The 21,327-nt window shown below is 39.8% G+C and overlaps 1 protein-coding gene across 1 annotated transcript in view; it reads left to right on the forward strand.

Moving 5' to 3' along the window:
• The first annotated feature begins 3,979 nt into the window (after positions 1-3,979).
• The window catches only part of PSMD1 (proteasome 26S subunit, non-ATPase 1), a 91,730-nt gene continuing 74,382 nt past the window's right edge, over positions 3,980-21,327 (forward strand). Inside the window, exons 1-7 of the mRNA XM_021690379.2 lie at positions 3,980-4,144; positions 9,120-9,163; positions 9,794-9,867; positions 10,045-10,214; positions 12,847-13,052; positions 15,415-15,558; positions 17,543-17,769. Of these exons, the coding sequence (XP_021546054.2) occupies positions 4,129-4,144; positions 9,120-9,163; positions 9,794-9,867; positions 10,045-10,214; positions 12,847-13,052; positions 15,415-15,558; positions 17,543-17,769 (881 nt within the window). The 5' untranslated portion in view covers positions 3,980-4,128. The remainder of the gene's footprint in view (positions 4,145-9,119; positions 9,164-9,793; positions 9,868-10,044; positions 10,215-12,846; positions 13,053-15,414; positions 15,559-17,542; positions 17,770-21,327) is intronic.

The raw sequence follows: 21,327 nt of genomic DNA on the forward strand, positions 1-21,327 counted from the left end.
GGAAGTCTTTCTGTGATTTTGGTATGTTCTCAAGCTTCTTTGAAGATAAATACATCTCATTATAAAATCTTGGAGAGGGCTAGGGCTTCAGAGACATAGGTGTGAGTTCCAGCATTGTGCCAATAACTGGCTGGCCCTGCATTCATCCATTTATCCAACAAACATTTATTGAGCACCTACTGTGTGCCTAACACTGTGCTAGTTACTATAGGGGATGCTGAGATGAATACGATGTGGCTCGCGCCCTTGAGAAGTTCCTAGTCCAGTTGGGACCTTGGCAAGGAGACAGGACAATAGCTGTGTGGGCTAAGGGCTGTAAGGGGACGCACAGTGGGGTGGTCAAGAAAGGCCTACCTGGAGGAGGAGCTGCTTGGTAGCTGGGGGGAGAGGGAAGAGCAAGTACCAAGGTCAGAGACAAGGTACATGCTGCATGGCCACTCTGGGAGCCGCAGTGGTTCCAGATGGATGGAACGTGGCCTGCCAGGGCTGAGGGCTGGGACATAAAGATTGAGGGTAAGCAGGGTTGGGGGAAAGTCTTGGAGGAGACAGTCCTTGTCTTCCTTGTTTTTTTGTTTGTTTGGTTTTTTTAAAGATTTTATTTATTTATTTGAGAGAGAGAAGGAGCATGAGAGGGGGGAGGGTCAGAGGGAGAAGCAGACTCCACTGAGCAGGGAGCCTAATGCAGGACTCGATTCTGGGACTCCAGGATCATGACCTGAGCCGAAGGCAGTCACTTAACCAACTGAGCCACTCAGGCGCCCCAAAGAGAGAGAATCTTAAGCAGGCTCCACGCCCAGTGCAGAGCCTGACACAGGGCTCGATCCCCCAATATTCATTTTTTTATTGAGATATAATTGATACATACATTGTGTTGGTTTTAGGTGTACAACACAGTGACTTGGTATATGTATATATTGGAAAATGATTACCACAATAAGTTTAGTTAACATCCATCACTGACTGAATCACTACAGTTTTTTTTCTTGTGATTAGAACTTTTAAGACTTGGGGCACCTGGGTGGCTCAGTTGGTTAAGCAGCAGACTTTTTTTTAAGATTTTATTTATTTGACAGAGAGAGACACAGCGAGAGAGGGAACACAAGCAGGGGGAGTGGGAGAGGGAGAAGCAGGCTTCCCGCTGAGCGGGGAGCCCGATGCAGGGCTCGATCCCAGGACCCTGGGATCATGACCTGAGCTGAAGGCAGACGCTTAACAACTGAGCCACCCAGGCATCCCTAAGCAGCAGACTCTTGATTTCAGCTCAGTTCATGATCTTGGGATCATGGGATTGAGCCCCAAGGAGGGTCAGCTCTGCACTCAGTGGGGAGTCTGCTTGAGATTCTCTCTCCCTCTCCCTCTGCCCCTCCCCCCACCCTTTCATGTGCTCATGTGCTCTCTCTCTAAAATAAATTTTAAAATCTTTAAAAAAAAGAAATTTTAAGGGGTGCCTGGGTGGCTCAGTCATTAAGCGTCTGCCTTTGTCTCAGGTCATGATCCCAGGGCCCTGGGATCGAGCCCCGCATCTAGCTCGCTGGTCCGCAGGAAGCCTGCTTTTCCCTCTCCCACTCCCCCTGCTTGTGTTCCTGCTCTCCCTATCTCTCTGTCAGATAAATAAATAAAATCTTTAAAAAAAAAAAAAAAAGAACTTTTAAGACTTTCTCTCTTAGCAACTTTTATATATAAATATGATATTAACTGTAGTCACCATGCTGTACATTATATCCCCAGGACTTTTTTTTTTAATTGGAGTATAGTTAACACACAATTATACATTAGCTTCAGATGAACAGACCTATTTATCTTCTAACTGGAAGTTTATACCTTTTGACCACCTTTACCCATTTCACCCAAGTTACCATCATTTAAAATTCAGAAGATTCCACATGAAATTCTGACTTCTGACTTTTCTTGGAAAAAAATCATAAGCTTTCACAACAATAGTCCTACTATTTTTTTTTTTTTTTAGAGCTAGCTGGTGGGAGAGGGGCGAAGGGAGAGGGAGAATCTCAAGCAACCTGACGCAGGGCTCTATCTCACAATCCTGACATCATGACCTGAGCCAAAATCAAGAGTCAGATGCTTAACTGACTGAGCCACCCAGGCGCCCCAGGAGTCCTACAGTTTTGCCCAGCAACACGGCAAGAGAAGAAGTAGCCACTGCTCTCTTTCAGTGGGGCCCTCATTCTTCATTTTGGCACTGTCACCACCATCCCCTCCTGCCTCCCTGACACTTAGTCGCCACTCACCATCCTGCTGATCTAGTATTTCCTTACACTCTGCCTGCTCCACTCATTTCCATCACCTGTTATCATGTGCGAATTCTCTAGAAGTTTCGGGCATACAGGTGTCTTCATATGAGGGATTGGCCAAAGTGTCTCTATGAAATGATACTCCCACATATCTGTTTATTTTTTTTTTGCACACCTCCCAGGGCAGTGCCTTTCAGACCGAGCTATAGGTTCTTCAGAAGTGTTTAATAATTATATTTGATATATTTTAACAACCTTAGCTTTAGAATACAATTTAAAAAATTCACACATTCACTCCAATGTGTTATCAACCAAATTTTAATTCAACCACAAAATATTGCTTGCGCCAGTAGGTTGCACTGCTTTGATAAGGCCTCAGAAATAATCTTTATTTTTCAGAAATAATCTTTAGTAATTGCTATCCAATCGATGAATAGCTTGATGGTGCAAAGGCTAGTGGCTTAAAAATGCCACCATCTGTCTCTAATCTTCAAGTCTTTCTCAGTATTGTCTATTGAAGTAAACAGGCTATTGAAGCTGGTGTACCACTGCAAATGGCCATTACAACTGCCATTTCAAATTAGACGTATCAAAAACCAAGAGGGGTGCCTGGGTGGCTCAGTCGGTTGGGCATCTGCCTTCAGCTCAAGTCACAATTCTGGGGTCCTGGGATCAAGCCCTATATAGAGCTCCCCACTGAGTGGGGAGCCTGCTTCTCCCTCTCCCTCTGTCCTTCCCTCCCACTCGTGCTCACTCTCTCTAGTGCTGTCTCTCTCTCAAATAAATAAAATCTTTAGGAGAAAAAAAAAGGAAAACCAAGAACCTGTTGCTGTGGGGGGGAAGAAGAACTAGACCAGTGGAAGGCAAGAATTGGAAGCTCTTTTTTCCTATGGAACACTTTCACTGTATATCATTTTTTAGAAGATTTTATTTATTTGTTTATTTTATTTATTCATGCATTCATTCATTCATTCATTCATACATACATACATACATACATACCACAAGCCCCAGAGAGAAGCAGAGGGAGAGGGAGAAGCCGACTCCCCGCTGAGCAGGGAGTGGTGGGGCTGATCCCAGGACTCTGGGATCATGACCTGAGCCGCAGATGCTTAACCGATTGAGCCACCCAGGCGCCCCTCACTGTATATCTTTTTACACTTCTTTTAAACAACATACAGTATGAACTATTCCAAATGTAAAACAAAAATTCTCATTGTTCAATTTTATTATAAACCCGTGATTACTTAGGGATTCATTATGACAATAAAACATTTCTGTGAGGATTTCTTTTGAGATGGGTTCTGTTTTTTAAAAACTTTGAAACTTACTTTTCTAAGAAAACGCTCTTTGCCTTACTCCTACCCCCGAAGGTTTGGCTGGCGAGCGCGCGGGGAATGGTACAGAGAGACCGCCGAAGCAGCAGGTGGCGCTGCGAGCACCACGAGCACCTGCCCGCAACACCCTTTCTCTGAGCAATGGCGGGTGATAATGGGGGCCTCCCTCTGGAGGTGGCTATTTTGAAGCCTGATCGCAGGTGCCCAGTAATGTCCGCGCCCCAGCGGGAGCGCTGAACCTCGAAGAGGGTCAGAGAAAACATGGACTGTGCACCCTTTCGCGGGGGCCAGGGTGCCGGTGGCGGCGCAGAAAACCGCAGGCCGTGGGGCGAATTCGCGCCGAGCGGCAGGCGGAGCGGCGGGCAGCCCCGGGGCGGGCGGGGTCCTGGAAGAGGAGCGAGCCGGCGGCCTGAGGAGGCTACTGACTGAGCACCGCACCGGGGGAGAGAGGAGGCGCGGCGGAGCGGACGGGCCCGGAGGTGACAGATACACGTCGCGGCCGGGACGGCGAGCGAGCGGGCGGGCGCGTGCGGGACGCAGCCATGATCACTTCAGCTGGTGAGTGCGATCGCTGCCGGCGCCGAAAGGGAGGAGCCGCCACGCCGGCTTTTAGCTGAGTCAGGGCCGGTGACTGGGCACCTCCCGGCGGAGCGCCGGCCTGCGCGGCCCCTCGCTGCCCACGGCCCACCCCCGGCCCGGGGGCTGGCAGTCTGGTCCGGCCTCTGTGAGGGCCCGACGAAGACCTCGGGCTCGGGGGAATCGCGCCGGGTCGTCCGCCTGGGCATCCCTCCCCAGTCACACCCCTTGCCCGGACCCGAGGGGCTTCTTGGGCCCTTCTCCGACCCCGGGGAGGGGGACTTCCTCGGTTCTGTCCCTCCCGAAGTTGGCCCTGTGGGGCCGTGTGATCCCAACGCTTCCTCGCAGGTGGTTAGGATGGGACGGCCCTCCTGTGCGGTCGGCCGGTAAGGCAGCCTAACTACTACAGAAGTGCTCTGGATCTGGCTCCAGCTCCGTTCTCCTTGGAGTCAAACCTGAAATTACATTTGAGGCGGGTTGTTTCCGGGGCTATTCCAAGAGTATTCAGTGCAAGCGCCCAGAGAACGTTTGTGTTCGGTGAAGACAGCACCCGGAGACTGCATTATACTGATGATCTATCTATGGTTGGGAGGCTAGGTGCTCCGTACATACTCTGCATTGAAGAAAGAATTCATGGGTGTGCGGAGCAGGTTTCATACACCTAACCATTGCATATGTAGATTCGGGTAATGACATTTGAAATGGGATAAGCTGTAAAGATCCAGTGGAGGTTTTTTAAGCCCCCCCACCCCCCACCCCGCCATCCCCCGCTACAGACTGATTTGCATATAGCTGTGCACAGCCTTGGTGTTTTTTGCTTGCCGGCTCACACACCCTTTTCTCGTCCTGTTTTATCTACGTTTGTCCCACAAGTATTTTGTTGTAAACAGACTGGTGCTCAAACTAACTTGTAAGGAGCTCAAACCCATACATTTGTGAGGATTGCTGCAAGGAATTGATGGAGACCCTAGAGACACAAAAGCTGTTTTCAGAGACTTCAAGAGCTGTCACCTGTAGCTGGAATTAGACTTTTGTCCCCACGGGATACAAATGAGATGAATTTTAGTTCAAATAGGAAAGAGTTTTTTCCAAAATAAGCATGAAGTTTCTTGCCACTTGTAAATGTAGGCCTCATTCTGTTTCACATCCTTCCATTGCCACAGCTTCTTATTAGCCCAGACCACCTTTATCTTTTGCCTGGGTTTCTGTAACAGCCTTAAGATTTTGTTTTTTTCCAGTGTTATCTTCATACAGTCCATTTTTCTTGTAGTCAGAGTAATTTTTTTCAAACTTTAATGTCTTTTTTTTTTTTTTTTGCTTAAAATCTCTAGGGATTTCCATTATGTTTAGAATAAAATCCAGACTTTTAACCAAAGACTTACATAACTGGATTCCTGCTTTGTCTTATACTACTTTCTTCCTCACTCACTACATCCTATTCATACTGGCCTTCTTTCTGTTCCTTGAATATGTCAGTTTCTCTCCTAACCTCAGGACCCTTGCACATTTTGTTCCCGCTTTCTAGACTCTTTTTCCTCGAGTTTTCCCTTAGCTTCTCAATCTTTAGTCCCAGTTCCAATGTTAGTCTTTCCTGATCATTCTTTTAAAATAATGCTGCCTGCCTCTCTTCCCCTTAGCTGTCCTCTCCCTTCATCACAGTCCTGTGATTACTTTGTTTACTTAGCTGATTACTGTCTTTCTGGTACAATTTTGGGTGGCAGACTTGTTGGTTTCGTAATTCTTAGAGCACTGTCAAGCAGATAGCAGAAGTTCAGAAGTATATTTAGAATGAGGGAATCAGGGGCGCCTGGGTGGCTCAGTTGGTTGAGCGACTGCCTTCAGCTCAGGTCATGATCCCAGGGTCCTGGGATCGAGCCCCCATCGGGCTCCCTGCTCGGCCGAAAGCCTGCTTCTTCCTCTCCCACTCCCCCTGCTTGTGTTCCCTCTCACACTGTCTCTCTCTCTCTCTTTCCCTGTCAATTAAATAAATAAATAAAATCTTAAAAAAAAAAAGAACGAGGGAATCAACTAATGAAATCAATAATTTAATCCCTAGAGTATTTTAAGGAGAGGCTGAAAAAGCACTTAGTGGGAATATAATAGAATTTAAACCTATTGCGAATGGCAAGAGTAATGATCTTTGAGGTCCTATTCTGAGACTGTGGTGATTTAGTATATTTGTTACATTTACTGGATTACTTACCAGCCTTTGTTCAGAACCTTTTGTCACCTTGTTTCCTGTCCTGTGGCTCACAATGGCTTAGGATCTGTCCCAGGTGCTAAACAGGCTAGCTTCACAGTTTTGGTGTGGATTCATCAGTTAATTCATTCATTTATTCTGTAGTCACTTGCTAGGCACTAAGAACACAGTGGTGAATAAGAGGTGAACACGTATGAACACATACTGTTAAGTTTTTCAAAAGACTTGTCAGCAAAAGGGAGTGGAGAGATAGAGATAGGTTGTTGCAGGAGAGAGATGTGAGATTGAGTGGGGTTTTGTGTTTTTGTGTTGGTTTTTTTTAACGTAATATAGGCAAATAAAGTGAAATTATGCTAAAAAGCTTTAAAATAGTAACCCCCCACTCCTCTTTCCTCTTCCTCATCCCTGGAGACGGCCATTTTCAACTTTTAAGCTGTTTCTTCTGGCACATACTTTGTATTTATAAATAACATCCAAATATTACTATAAACTGATTGAACAAGTTTAGATAATGTCCACTTACTTTTTATTATGGCAGAAGAGATTTTTCTAGCATCCTAAACTTTTCACATTCCTTATATACTTCCCTCTCCCCCCATCCAAAGGAAAGTTCTATTTTGTTTTTAAGTTGGGAAATAATTGTGTATGGAGTGTAGAGTATTTGATTTAGTTGTGTTCCATGAACAAAGGCTGCATTTCTAAGCCAGGACAACCAGGTAACAAATTAGTCATAAGTAATACCAAACAGGGGAGTGTAAAAAATTCATCACCTCTTTTGGTAAAAGCAGTTCAGATACACCATTGATTGATGATAGGCATTGGGTAGCATTTTTAGTTAATGTTGATGAAGTGTTCTGCTGTTTATGATCCCACATTTAAAGCATTCTTGTCTATCAGCTATTCCCTATCACTAGTTCACCAACCCCCATTACATTTTTTTTTTAAGATTTTATTTATTTATTTGACAGAGGGAGAGAGAGACCAAGTAGGCAGAGAGGCAGGCAGAGGGAGAGGGAGAAGCAGGCTCCCCGCTGAGCAAGGAGCCCGATGTAGGGCTCGATCCCAGGACCCTGGGCTCATGACCTGAGCCAAAGGCAGTCGCTTAACCGGCTGAGCCACCCAGGCGCCCCTCCACCCCATTACATTTTTTAATCTGTCTTCTCTGCATTCTGTCAGTTTAGCCTCTCTGTTCTGGACTTGTCATACCAAACTAGAGTACCAAGAAGTTCTTTCTGTCTGCTTTTATGCTTTTAGAATAGTAGTATCTCCTAGCCAACACCATGGTGTAGTTTAGTTGGCTAAATGTTGTAACCCTTCCTGTATAGCTCTTTCTAAAGACTGCTTGGAGCTACTTGGCAAACCTACACTTACCAATTAAAAATGGCTACATCTCCCAAGTAAAGTTGTCTTGACACTTTTTAATCAACTCACAGTTTCTTGTTTCTTTTTTCTTTTTTTTAAAAGATTTTATTTATTTATTTGACACAGAGAGAGAGGTCAAGCAGGGGAAGCGGTGGGCAGAGGGAGAGGGAGAAGCAGGCTTCCGCCAAGCAAGGAGCCCAGTGCGGGACTTGATCCCAGGACCTTGGGATCATCACCTGAGCTGAAGGCTGACGCTTAACAGACTGAGCCACGCAGGCAGCCCTCAGCTCACAGTTTGAATTCAGTGTTCCAGAATGACTTTTAAGATCTATATGGAAAACATATATATGAGAGACAGTTTAGTTTTCTTTTTTTGTTTGTTTTGTTTCTTTGTGGTCTAAGGACAGTGATTTCCCATGTATTTTTTCTAAAAATCCCTTTGGTATATGACTGTATTTCAAGGTGTATTCTTTTGGAGAGGATAGTTTCCTTCACTTTCCAGTGTGTGCTAACACCTCACGGTCATGTGGGAAACACTGTGCTTGGGTAGGTGGAAGTCAGAACAAGTTAAGATTGCTCTCATTTAACATACATTCTAGGTTACTTGTGATATAAAGGAGGTCCCTTAATATAGGCATTTTTTTTTTTAAGATTTTATTTATTTGACAGAGAGACACAGCGAGAGAGGGAACACAAGCAGGGGGAGTGGGACAGGGAGAAGCAGGCTTCCCGTGGAGCAGGGAGCCCGACGCGGGGCTCGATCCTAGGACGCCGGGATCATGACCTGAGCCGAAAAGGCAGACGCTCAACGACTGAGCCACCCAGGTGCCCCTTAATGTAGGCATCTTGAAATAATTGATATATTTTACTCTGTTGAATTGATGACTACACCTTTTTTTTGTAAGTAATTTTATAACTCTTGGCTTATTTTGTGTGAATAAATTTTTTCTAAAATTGGGAAAATTTCCCATTTTGATCAGTAAACTAGGCCAAAGATTCTCAAACTATAGTATCAGTATCACAAGGAAAACTTATGGCCCCATAACTGGACCCCATCCCCACAATTTCTAATGCAGTAGCTCTAGGATGGGGCCAAGAATTTGCATTTTTAACAAGTTCCCAGGTAATGCTAATTCTGTGGGTCCAAGGACTGCACTTTGAAAACCACTGAATTTGGCAAATAATGTGATTTTGTGGTGGCATGAAGGTTTGATAACACAACTCTTAAACTTTGAAATGTAAACATTTACAATTTTAAAGAATAATCATTCTAGTGAAGTCACTCCTCAAAAAAATACTTATTTTTTCCAATTGTGATATATTTTGACTAAGCAGTATCTTCTCTCTTAGCAGAAGATTATGGTTCATAATCATGATATGCCTTTTGTCTTATAGCTGGAATTATTTCTCTTCTGGATGAGGAAGAACCACAGCTTAAGGTATGAGTTGAAGAAAAATTAACTGGGGTTAATATGCATGCTGTGAAACTCTGAATTTAGTCATATTTGTGTATTTTCCATCATTTAAAATAGCCATCTTACCAAGTCTGTACCCATTCAAATATAGCCCCCCCCCCCCCGGAAACTATTTTGGCAATAGCAGTTGGTTTTCCCTAGAGCTTAACAAAGCTAAGGTAAATAATTCTCAGTATGGCACCAGAACACTCCCCGCCCCCCCTTGTTTCTTTATCAAAGGAAAGCACAAAAAATTGTTTCTTCTGTGTCACATATTTTTAAATTACTTGTATTTGACTAAAGTTTGGAACATACCTAAAGTGGCTCTACACACCTGAATTCATTTATATCCAGTAATTAATTGTGTATATACAGAGAAGATGCTCATTATGATAAGGAATGAACTATGGCTAGTCTGGTGTTTTATGATTAAAAACAGAAAGGAAATCTGTAAACCCAAGAGAAAACATAAGTCAGTAAATTTTTGTATTTGTCATAGATTAAAGATTTTAGTAAATATGATTGAGAATTTGGCCATTGATTTGTCAGAAACTTTTTTTTTTGTAAAATTTGTAATGGTAAGTCAAAATCAAATTTTACTTTTATCTTCTACAGGAATTTGCACTACATAAGTTGAATGCAGTTGTCAATGACTTCTGGGCAGAAATTTCTGAGTCTGTAGATAAAATGTAAGAAATTATTTTATTTGTATAAATTGTATTAAAGTAGATCAACTAATTCTCTGTGGATGTGGGTCATGTGGCTTTTAATTCAATTAGGAATTTGCTGCTACTAAACATACTTAGATTTGGGATTTTTAAGGAAAACCAGTTTGAGCTAGGCTTATACTTCCTAATTTCTTTCAGAGAAGTTTTGTATGAAGATGAAGGTTTCCGGAGTCGGCAGTTTGCAGCCTTAGTGGCATCTAAAGTATTTTATCACCTTGGGGCTTTTGAGGAATCTCTGAATTATGCACTTGGAGCTGGTGACCTCTTCAATGTCAATGACAACTCTGAATACGTGGAGACTATTATAGGTAATTATTTTCCATCTGGTAAAGCTTTATCTTGGCTTCTTTCTTGCTGTAGTGCATACAACATTTTTTTTTCTGAATTACTTTTTTTTTTTACTTTTTTTTTTTTTTAAAGATTTTATTTATTTATTTGACAGAGAGAGAGATAGCGAGAGAGGGAACACAAGCAGGGGGAGTGGGAGAGGGAGAAGCAGGCTTCCCGCCGAGCAGGGAGCCCGATGCGGGGCTCGATCCCAGGACCCTGGGATCATGACCTGAGCCAAAGGCAGACGCTTAACGACTGAGCCACCCAGGCGCCCCCAAAGGGATACTTTCAAATGTCTCTGATGTTCCAACTAGAATTCTGCATTCATGGTTTTAAAGTTTTTGCCATGGTGTTGTGAAAATGTTGCAATTAACTTACTGCTGTTGGGGGCTCACTGAATTGGAGTTTTCACCTATAAATCCTATAGAAAGAACAAGTGGTTTTAAAGAATAGACCATAACATTTGAAACATGGAACACTTTCTCTATATTGAGTTAGAAATGGGGAGTTAAATACACTTAACCTCTTTTCTCTTATTTCAGGAATTTTTTTTTGATGAATACTGATAATTTTTTCAACAGTGATGTACAAGTGCTTGCATTGCTACTATTTTCCAAATCATGTTTTAAACAGGACTGTTGGTCTGTAAGGGGCTATGAGGTGGTAGATGCCTTCCCTCTCTCTAAATGCTGTGTACCATCTTAGCTTGTAGAAGGCAATTGTTGATAAATAGACCAATTCTGTTTGCTTTTCTTTGTGTGGCAGTGGGGTTCACCCTTCTAGTTTTGTAGGGACTTTTAGAATGGATTATTTTGGCGGTGTCTGGCTGGTGCAGTTGGTTGAGTGTCCGACTCTTGGTTTTGGCTCGTCTTGATCTCAGGGTTGCGGGATCAAGTTCAAGCGCAGAGCCTGCTTGAGAATCTTTCTCCCTCTCTCTCTCCTCCCCCTTCGCCCGTGCACGCACTCGTGCGCGTGCGCTCTCTGTCTCCCAAATAAATAAATAAAATCTTTAAAAAAGAATGGATTGTTTTGAACGTCAGTGAAATTTGTGAGGGGATACACAAAATAGAATTTGAGAAAGGCTTCCTAGGATCTTAATGAATATTATACATCCAGAAAATTCAAGACTGGTAAATTTTTTCTCTGTTCTAAAAAGACTTCAGCTGGGAATGAGACTAGATTCTGGGGTATAGTTATGATATAAACCTGGTAAGTGAAAGCATGAACCTCATTTGAAACCTGGGAGGCATATTTTTTCCCCTTTGGTTACAATTTAAGAAAATTCCCTGATTGTTATAATTCTGAGGTTCCTTTCTGATAGGGTAGGTGTAATGTTTCCTCACTTAACTACATTTGGTTTAAAAAGCTCATATTAGGGCCTGGTAAAGATTTTCTGCAACCAGAATTGTTTAAGGTCTGCTTTGTGACTGCCACTTTATCCTTATTAACTATATGTAAACCTGCGTAATTCTTTCTGGATGAACTCTGAATTTGATGTATTCCAATTTATAAAAGGACTCTGTTTCCCCCAAAATACAGATCCATTTAACTTGAGCCATCCAGTGGGCCAGTAATTCTTTATGCTAATTCAAATCATTTGTTTCCCAGGGCTGTAGTTTGCAACGAATTAATCTTGTTCATGTACCCTTTCTTCTCTTTGAAAGGGAGAGTGACAAGTCAATGAGTTATAGAGAGTATAACTATTTTATGTCATTCACTTGGGTAGCTATTTATCTTCCTTATGAAGGTGGAAGAAGGCTTAGGGAAATTGGCTTTATTGGTTATTTCTAATAAGTTTAAAGTGTGATTGTAAAGTAGTGTGAGTTAATAAACAAACTTAAATATTTCTCAACAAGTATACTACTGGCCCCCTTCAGTATGTTGCCCTGTCCGCCCCATTCAGCCAAATCATTGTGTAATGTGAAAGCCAAATCCTGCATGTATATACCACTGCGTGAATTTTAAGGCGGCAGTGGCAGTGGGAGTAGGGGTCTGGGACTGGGGATTGCATAGATTTCACCCACCTTACTTTGACAGTATTTCAGCAGATTTGCTACAGTTGCTGGAAAGGTTTTTGGAAATCTTTGGAATTGCCTTTAGAACCGGTGGCACATTTCAGGTTATTCATCAGTATTTTACGAGGATGATTTAGACATGGCCTCTACTGTCGATGAGCTAATAGTTTCACTAATTTGAAGAAGTCTAGTAATTTATTGGTATGTGATAATTTTTACAGTAGGTCTTTTTTAATATCCTCAGTAATGGCAAGTATTTGTTTTTGAAAGTGAAACAGTAGCTATTTGTAGCCAACTCTGTCTAATAAGCAATATAGTTGAGTAATATAATTTTGGTCAAAATATAATACAAAGATAGAAATGTTTTGAATACCGTCAGCCTCATTGGAATTAGTATGTAAGCCCTCCAGTATAACTGTTATGAAGGGAATAGTATTAATTTGAATGTATAACTTCTGGAATTTAAAAGTTTTGAAATTTGCTTATTACTCTATAGTTATTCCATAAATTGTTTTGATTAAAAAATGAAGGCATTTGTCTTTTCTAGTATTTAGCCCTATTTATAAGGTGATTCGTTATTTTATTTTTCTCACAGCAAAATGCATTGATCACTACACCAAACAATGTGTGGAAAATGCAGATTTGCCGGAAGGAGAAAAAAAACCAATTGACCAGAGATTGGAAGGCATTGTAAATAAAATGTTCCAGCGATGTCTAGACGATCACAAGTATAAGCAGGCTATTGGTATTGCTCTGGAGACCCGAAGACTGGATGTCTTTGAGAAGACTATACTGGAGTCGGTAGGTAGATGATGTGATTTTAGAGATTGTTATTGATGGGGAATTGGCAAGGCAAGTCATTAAAACTAAAAACTCTGGGTACTGAAGAGAAAACCTGATTTAGAAATGATAAGGTGCTCTTTTGCCAGATGTTTTATTTTCATCTTTATATATGAACCTTGGCTGTGTTTTGTGGTCATCAAATACCTGCTTTTATCTTACCACATTCATTCCTTTGAAGTCTTGCGTGGGGAAGTTGTTTTAATTATCATGCCCTTTTTAAGAAGTCTATGCTGATAAACTATGTTAATGCATTTATTATGGCTAAAACTCCAGACTGAATTCTTGGTTTGGGGGTGTTTTGCGATAATTATGACAGTTGTAGTAAGTCGGTGTAAGAAAGTGGTCAGGAAGGTGCATGACTGAGTTAAATGGACATTTGATCTTCACGCCCACTTTGCCTCCCTCACCACCTATCTGTCTCCATGAGCTGGCTGTCTGTACTGCAGCCTCCTGCAGTTCCTAGATGTACTAGATGTACTGTGCTCCATTCCCCTTACCAGAAGTATTGCCTCTGCCAAAAATACTCTTTCCTGGGGCACCTGGGTGGCTCAGTTGTTAAGCGTCTGCCTTCGGCTCAGGTCATGATCCCGGCGTCCTGGGATCGAGCCCCTAGATGGGCTTCCCGCTCCATGGGAAGCCTGCTTCTCCCTGTCCCACTCCCCCTGCTTGTGTTCCTGCTCTCGCTATCTCTATGTCAAATAAATAAATAAAATCTTAAAAAAAAAAAAATACTCTTTCCTTTCTTTACCTGCTTTATTGCTGTTCAAGATTGAGAGTTCAGCTCATCACTTGTTTACACATACATCGATTCCCAGCCCCATGCCCTCCTCTACCCCTACTGCAAAGACTAGGTCCAGATCTTCTGTTAATCTCTCCGAGCTTTATGTTTTTTCATAACGTTTACCACTATAGTAATTAATTAATTGTGTTATTTGGTAGTTAACATCTGTGTTTAGCAGCAGTGATAAGATTTAAATGAGTAAATGAATGAGAGACCTAATGTGATAGAATTGAACCTAGTTTTACTTAGTTTCATTTCTGGGCAATTGTAGCCTCTCCTTGTCTTCATGAGAATAGAATTAAAATACTTGCTTTCGGGGTGCCTGGGTGGCTCAGTCGTTAAGCGTCTGCCTTCGGCTCAGGTCATGATCCCAGGGTCCTGGGATCGAGCCCCGCATCAGGCTCCCTGCTCGGTGGGAAGCCTGCTTCTCCCTCTCCCACTCCCCCTGCTTGTGTTCTCTCTCTCGCTGTGTCTTTTTGTCAAACAAATAAATAAAATCTTTAAAAAAAATAAATAAAATACTTGTTTTCATTGACTCAACAAATATTTTTTGAGTGTCTACTCTATGTCAGACATCGTTCTAGGCATTGGAGATGTCGTGGCAAATGACACCAACAAAGTTTCTTCCCAGGTAGAATAATCGCTGGAGGAATAGGCAGTTGAGCAAATAAAAATATAAAGTAAATGGGTGACAAATGTTCAAAAAAAAGAACCACGCAGAGTAAGAAATGCATTCGTTTTCATCCCAGGGCATGTGGATATAACTTAAGTTTTATGAAACAGTACCTACTTTCGCTACTTCTGATGTAACTGATATTTTAAAATTGTATTTCATCAGAAATGCTGGTCCCATAAAGTTGATTTCACTAGTGGGTCACAACTTGTCTTTTGAGACATACTCCCGTAGCTCTTCAGTATGCTTATTTATGTTGAAGGACTTTTATAGGTTGGTATCTCAGATATTGAATACACTTTGGAGAATTGCAAGATATACATAGTCTGGAGTCAAAATTTCCTCAGGAAGAACACCAGCTAGATGTGACAGCGCTCAAAGCTTGAGTCACTCAGAGCTGGAGAAATAGTTCTATCATACTGTGTTCCTGGCTATCAAGTATAGACAAGGCAGTAAGACATGAGGACTAGCAAGATTGGAGACAGAAGGATGAAGGACTTCAGTAGTCAGTTTTCAGTTTTATGAAGAACATAGCCATTTGGTATATGGACATTTGCATATATCTTTTTTTAATAATTAACAGCACCACTCTTTTATGGTATTCTCTGTTCACATAGTGAGGATTCAGGATGATCATTAAATATTGTTTTCAACACATTTTTTCATGAAAACAGGGAAATAGGTAATTTTCTTCAAGATTTTTATCTAAAATGTTGATTTTTAAGTTCTGTTGTTGAAGTTGCAGATAAATCTTTGGCTGCTTAAAATAACTAAAGAACATGGATTAAAATAATTTGATTTCTAAATAAACGCAGTGCTTCAGTAAGCAGATAGATAATGATGTATCTTGAAATTATCTCTTTCAGAATGATGTCCCAGGAATGCTAGCTTATAGCCTCAAGCTCTGCATGTCTTTAATGCAGAATAAACAGTTTCGGAATAAGGTACTAAGGGTTCTAGTTAAAATCTACATGAATTTGGAGAAACCCGATTTCATCAATGTTTGTCAGGTACTTATATTACATTGTTATCTTACCTCACATCACACTACTTCATGCTGCACTGCTGGGCCGTGCATTATATTACATGACATTATTGTTACTCTGATGGTTTCATACATGTATCTCAGTTGATCTTCATAACAGCCTGTGACGATTAAGGTGTACACTTACGTTCTTTTTTACTTGTAAGAAACAATCTTATAAACCTAAAAAACTTTTGTTATAATGCATCCTGTGTATTCTTTCTACATTTTGAAAGTATTCCAAACATTTAAAGAAATTTTGGAAACTAGGTTAAAAAAAAAAAATAAAAGGTAGAAGAAGAGATAACAACAGTACATATGTTGTGTCATTCTAAAAAGAATTTCAGGTGTAAAAATGATCTTTGGTTTTATTACCCAAACAGAACCAAAACATTTGGGTATATTTTATCTCTTTTCATGTGTGAATTTGCTTGCACATTTTTAAAAAATTAAGATGGTCCAGAAAATGCAAAGTGTATCTTTCCCTTTCCCCAGGTCTTTTCTCAAAGATAATGCATAGGTGTTTTTCTTTCATTTATTAGCAGGTCTTTTTAATGGCTGCATTGTATTTTATTGACTGGAAGTGTGTAAGTTTGCTTTTTAATAATTATCATACTGTATAAATTTTTGTATTCTGCTTAGAGCATAGCACTGTATCACAGGTTTTACTTTTTCACTGTAATGTGTTCCCATGTATTTTGATCCTCTACACGTTTTTAAAATTAAAATTTAGAGTAATGCATCCTTTTTTAAATGCTTTTTGAAGCAAGTTTGAAACATAGAAAGGGCTGGAAGAAAAGTCATTTATATCCCCCAAAGTCAACATTTTAGTTTATTTCTTTTCACTTTTCTCTATATAGCTTTTTGGAGTTTTGTTTGCTTCTAAATATTCTAAATAGTTTTTAATAGTTTTTTTTTTAATTGTTGTATTTTAAAACTTACATGAAAAACAGTAGTCCTCTGCTCACCTGTGTATTTCAGTTTTATTCCTCAGAGGCAATTTTCTTTTTAGCTGTTTTATTTCTTGTCCCTTCAAAACTTAACTTTTACATTTTAAAATATATATTTTATTGAATAGGTAATAGTACATTCTCGTGATTCAAAATTTAAAAAGAACCAAAGGGTATACAATGAAAAAAGTCTTTCCACTCCTTTCCTTTGACTCCTAAGTTCCTTTCTCTGGAGGCAAACAGTATCAGTTATATACGTCCTTCCAATTTTAGCATTTTTCCATGTTCTAAGTCTTCACAAACTCTTGTTCCAACTCTTTCTTGACTGTGCGGTAGTCATTTAGTGGATGTACTTTGCCTTACTTAACAATTCCCCTATTATTGGTCATTTGTTTTCATTATTTCCTATTCTTAATGTGTAATAACTTTGATTAATGTGTTCATTTTGAAATTAGCTATTTGCTACTTCAAGGAAACAAAATTTAAATTGAATTCCTAAAAAATAAAAATCCTAAATTTATTGGATAGTTTTGTTAAAACATATGACAGATCGTAAGAGTGATAAGAGAAATACGTCAAAATGGTCATTTTAGTGCCTTTTATCCTGGCCCAGCATGATACAATGTGTGTTAAATGAATGAATGACTCCTATAATTTATGGTTAAGCAGAAAATTCAAATTAAGGAGCACTTGATAATAAAATACAGATAAGATTTGAAGAAGCCAAGATTCACTCACCTACCATTATTGAGTACTAGTAATTGCCAGGCACAATCAGATGCCATTTTCAGGAAGACTTTGTCTAGTGCCAGGATCAGAAATGGAGTGCTAGAACTGGAATTAAAATTTTAAATTAATTTTTTTTTAAAAAGAAAGAAATGGAGTGCTAGAACAGTTCATCTGCCCCAGTTTGCCTGTGCTTATATTTTAAGGTTTCCTATATTATTAACTGTTTGTCGCTAAGTATTTTGTAGACACAGTTTTCAATTATTATGTAATTGTTCTTTATCTGCATTTCAGTGCTTAATTTTCTTAGATGATCCTCAGGCTGTGAGTGATATCTTAGAAAAACTGGTAAAGGAAGACAACCTCCTGATGGCTTATCAGATTTGTTTTGATTTGTATGAAAGTGCTAGCCAGCAGTTTTTGTCATCTGTAATCCAGAATCTTCGAACTGTTGGCACCCCTATTGCTTCTGTGCCTGGATCCACCAATACGGGTACTGTTCCAGGATCAGAGAAAGACAGGTATAAGTATCTTTTTCTGCATCAGAACTAATTGAACAATCTTTATTTCATTTTGCAAATAGGTGGAATATTCTCATAGATCACATAGTCTAAGAATTAATTTCAGAATTAGCTTTCTTAGTTGTAAAGTCTTACTAAGGCTTTTGCTCTGCTGTTTTGCACTTTGCTGGGCACATTAAAGAAAACCAAAGAAAGGGACCTTTCTAGAAAGAAATGGAAGTGATTGATAGGGAGGGCCAATTGCATATGTGCTGTCTAACCAAGTAAATTAAAAATTTCAGATGGGTGGGGTGCCTTGGTGTCTAGTTGGTTAAGCATCTGATTCCTGATCTCAGCTTAGGTCTTGATCTCAGGGTCATGAGTTCAAGCCCCGCATTGGGCTCCACACCCAGCGTGGAGCCTACTTTTAAAAAAAAATCTTAGATGGGTTAGGTGGGCTGGATTTTAGATATTTGGAAAGTAAAAAACATTTCCAGCTTTTTGTACTTTTATTAAAACTAAATATACATTTATTTTAGGCTAATACAGTATTAGTTTTTATTTTCCTGGTTTTTCTTACATATTTAGACCACTTATTAAAAATATTTAAATGTGTCTTTGTTATGGGGCGCCTGGGTGACTCAAGTGTCCCAACTCTTCACTTCAGTTCAGGTCATGATCTCAGAGTCGTGAGATTGAGCCCCATGTTGGGTTCCACGCTGGGCATGGAGCCTGCTTAAGATTCTCTCTCTCTCTCTCTCAAAAAAAAAAGGTGTCTGTTATGCCACCTTTTTCCTTTTAAAGTTGTTTACACAGCAGTGAGAGTTATTTTTCTGAAACCTAAATGTCACTACCCTCTCAGCCTCCAATACTTTACAAACACATTTCATATAAAATTCTAAGTCTCAAGCATGGCCTGCAAGGTTATACATGATCTGTCCTCTCCATACCCCTCAACTCATCTCTTGCTGCTTTCTTCCTTACTTACTACTTTCAGATTTCACTGGCCTTCTAACTTGTCCTCAAAAACACCAGAAATAGTCGTGCCTCAGTAAGGTTTTCTTGAATTTTAGTTTTTAGTTTTTGTTTTCTTCCCTTTTCTTTTTGGGGGCCTATTGTTATATGTAAGTTAGATTTTCTTTGCTTGTCTTCTGTTCTTCTGTATTTCTCACTTTCTTTTAGTCCTTTTCAGCTCTTCAGTTCTTTCTTTTAATGGAATAATAATGTAAATACTATAAAATGCACACATCCTGATGATACAGTTCAATGAGTTCTGACCAAATAAACACCCATATAACCATCACCTCTATTATCATCCCAGAAACTTCCTCTCTGCCCTTTGAGGTCAACCCCTTGCCCCTGAGGCAACCACTGGTTTGATTTCTATCAACATAGATTAGTTTTGCCAGTTCTTGAACTTCATAAAAATGTATCATATAGTGTGTATTCTTTTGTTTCTGCTTCTTTCGCTCAACATGTTTGTGATGTGTATCTGTTTTTTTTGGGTGAATCAATAACTTACTCTTTTTCATTATTGAGCAGCATTTCATTGTATGAATATACTAGTTTGTTTATTCATTCTTACATTGATGGACATTTGGGTTGTTTCAGAACAGGACTATTAGGAACATTCCTGTACAAGTCTTTTTGGGGACAGATGTTTTCATTTCTCTTGGGTAAATACATAGGATTAGAATAGCTAGGTCACAGGGTATATATGTTTAATTTGGTAGGAATCTGCCAGACTATTTTCCAATGGTTTACCCTCCCAGCAGAAATGTGTTAGCATTCCATTTGTTTGTTTGCCAACATTAGATGTTATCAGTTTCTTTTTTTTTTTTTTTAAAGATTTTTATTTATTTATTTATTTGAGACAGAGAGAATGAGAGAGAGAGAGCACATGAGAGGGGGGAGGGACAGAGGCAGAAGCAGGCTCCCCGCCGAGCAGGGAGCCCGATGCAGGACTCGATCCAGGGACTCCAGGATCATGACCTAAGCCGAAGGCAGTTGCTTAACCAACTGAGCCACCCAGGCGCCCTATCAGTTTCTTTAATATTACTCATTCTAGTGGTAAAACTGATGTTTTGTTACAATTTTTTTTAAAGATTTATTGAGAGAGAGAGTGAGCAAGAGAGAGAGAGAGCACAAGCCAGAGGAAGAAGCAGACTCCCTGCTGAGCAGGGAGCCCGATGTAGGGCTCAATCCAAGGACCCTGAGGTCATGACCTGAACTGAAGTGAAGAGTTGGACACTTAACTGAGCCACCCAGGCGCCCCATAACAAAGACACATTTAAATATTTTTAATAAGTGGTTTAAATATGTAAGAAAAAACAGGAAAATAAAACATAATACTGTATTAGCCTAAAATAAATGTATATTTAGTTTTAATAAAAGTACAAAAAACTGGAAATGTTTTAAGGCAGATGTTAACCGACTGAGCCACCCAGGCGCCCATGTTTTGTTATAATTTTAATAAAGGAATTTGTCAGATATATTGTTAATATTTTCTCCCAGTCTTTGGCTTATCTTTTCATTTTATTGGTGGTATTTTTTGATGAATGAAAGTTTTTATTTTTGATAATCCAGTTTTCCATTATGTATCCCAATCAGAAATTCTTTGCCAACCTCATGGTTATAAAGATATTCTGCCACACTTTTTTCTAGAAGCTATATAGTTTTAGGTTTTATGTTTAGGTATGTGGTATAGTTCAGCTTAACCCTTTGTATGTGGTGTGAAGTAGGAGTAGAGTTTGTTTAAATACATGGATGTTTAGTAGTTCCATTACCATTTGTTTAAAAGACTGTCCTTTCCCTATTGAATTGCCTTGGGGCCTTTGACATGTGATATGTTGATAGATTTCTCTGTTCTTTTCTATTTAGCTATTTGTCTTCCCTTATACCAGAACCACAGTATCTTTATTACTAAAGTTTATAGTCTTGAAATTAAGTCAGTGGAAGACCTAAAGTTTTGACCTCCCTCCTCTCCTCCTCTCCCTCTCACTGCCAAGATTGTTTTGGGTCTCTTGCATTTCTGTAAATCTGGGAGGATTCTGATTGGGATTGTGTTGAATCTCTTCAATTTGGAACAAATTGAAACCCTTAACAATATTGGTTTTATAATCCATAAGCATAGTATTGTTCTTCATTTATTTAGATTTTCTTTAATTTTTCTCAGCAGTATTTTAGAGATTTTAGTTCAGAGATTTTGTACATTTTTTTCTTAAATTCATTCCTAGGTATATTTTTTGATGTATTGTAAGTGGTATGTTAAATTTCAATTTCTAATTGTTGCCAATATGTAGAAATACGATTGATTTTTTTTATATTAATGTTGAATCCCACAACCTTGCTTAAATCACTTATTAGGTCTAGTAAGTTTTTTATAGATCCTTCTATAGAATTTTCTACATAGGAATCACATCATCTGAATAGAAACAATTTTACTTCTTCCTTTATAACTTTCATGCCTTTTCCCCCCTTTGTTTTTCTGCATTGGCTAGGATTTCCAGTGTTATTCAGTAGACCTAAGGGTGAACACCCTTCATTCCTGATCTTGGGGGATAACATTTGGTTTATTTC

Source organism: Neomonachus schauinslandi, chromosome 3, assembly GCF_002201575.2.
Source record: "Neomonachus schauinslandi chromosome 3, ASM220157v2, whole genome shotgun sequence".
Taxonomy (NCBI): Eukaryota; Metazoa; Chordata; class Mammalia; order Carnivora; family Phocidae; genus Neomonachus; species Neomonachus schauinslandi.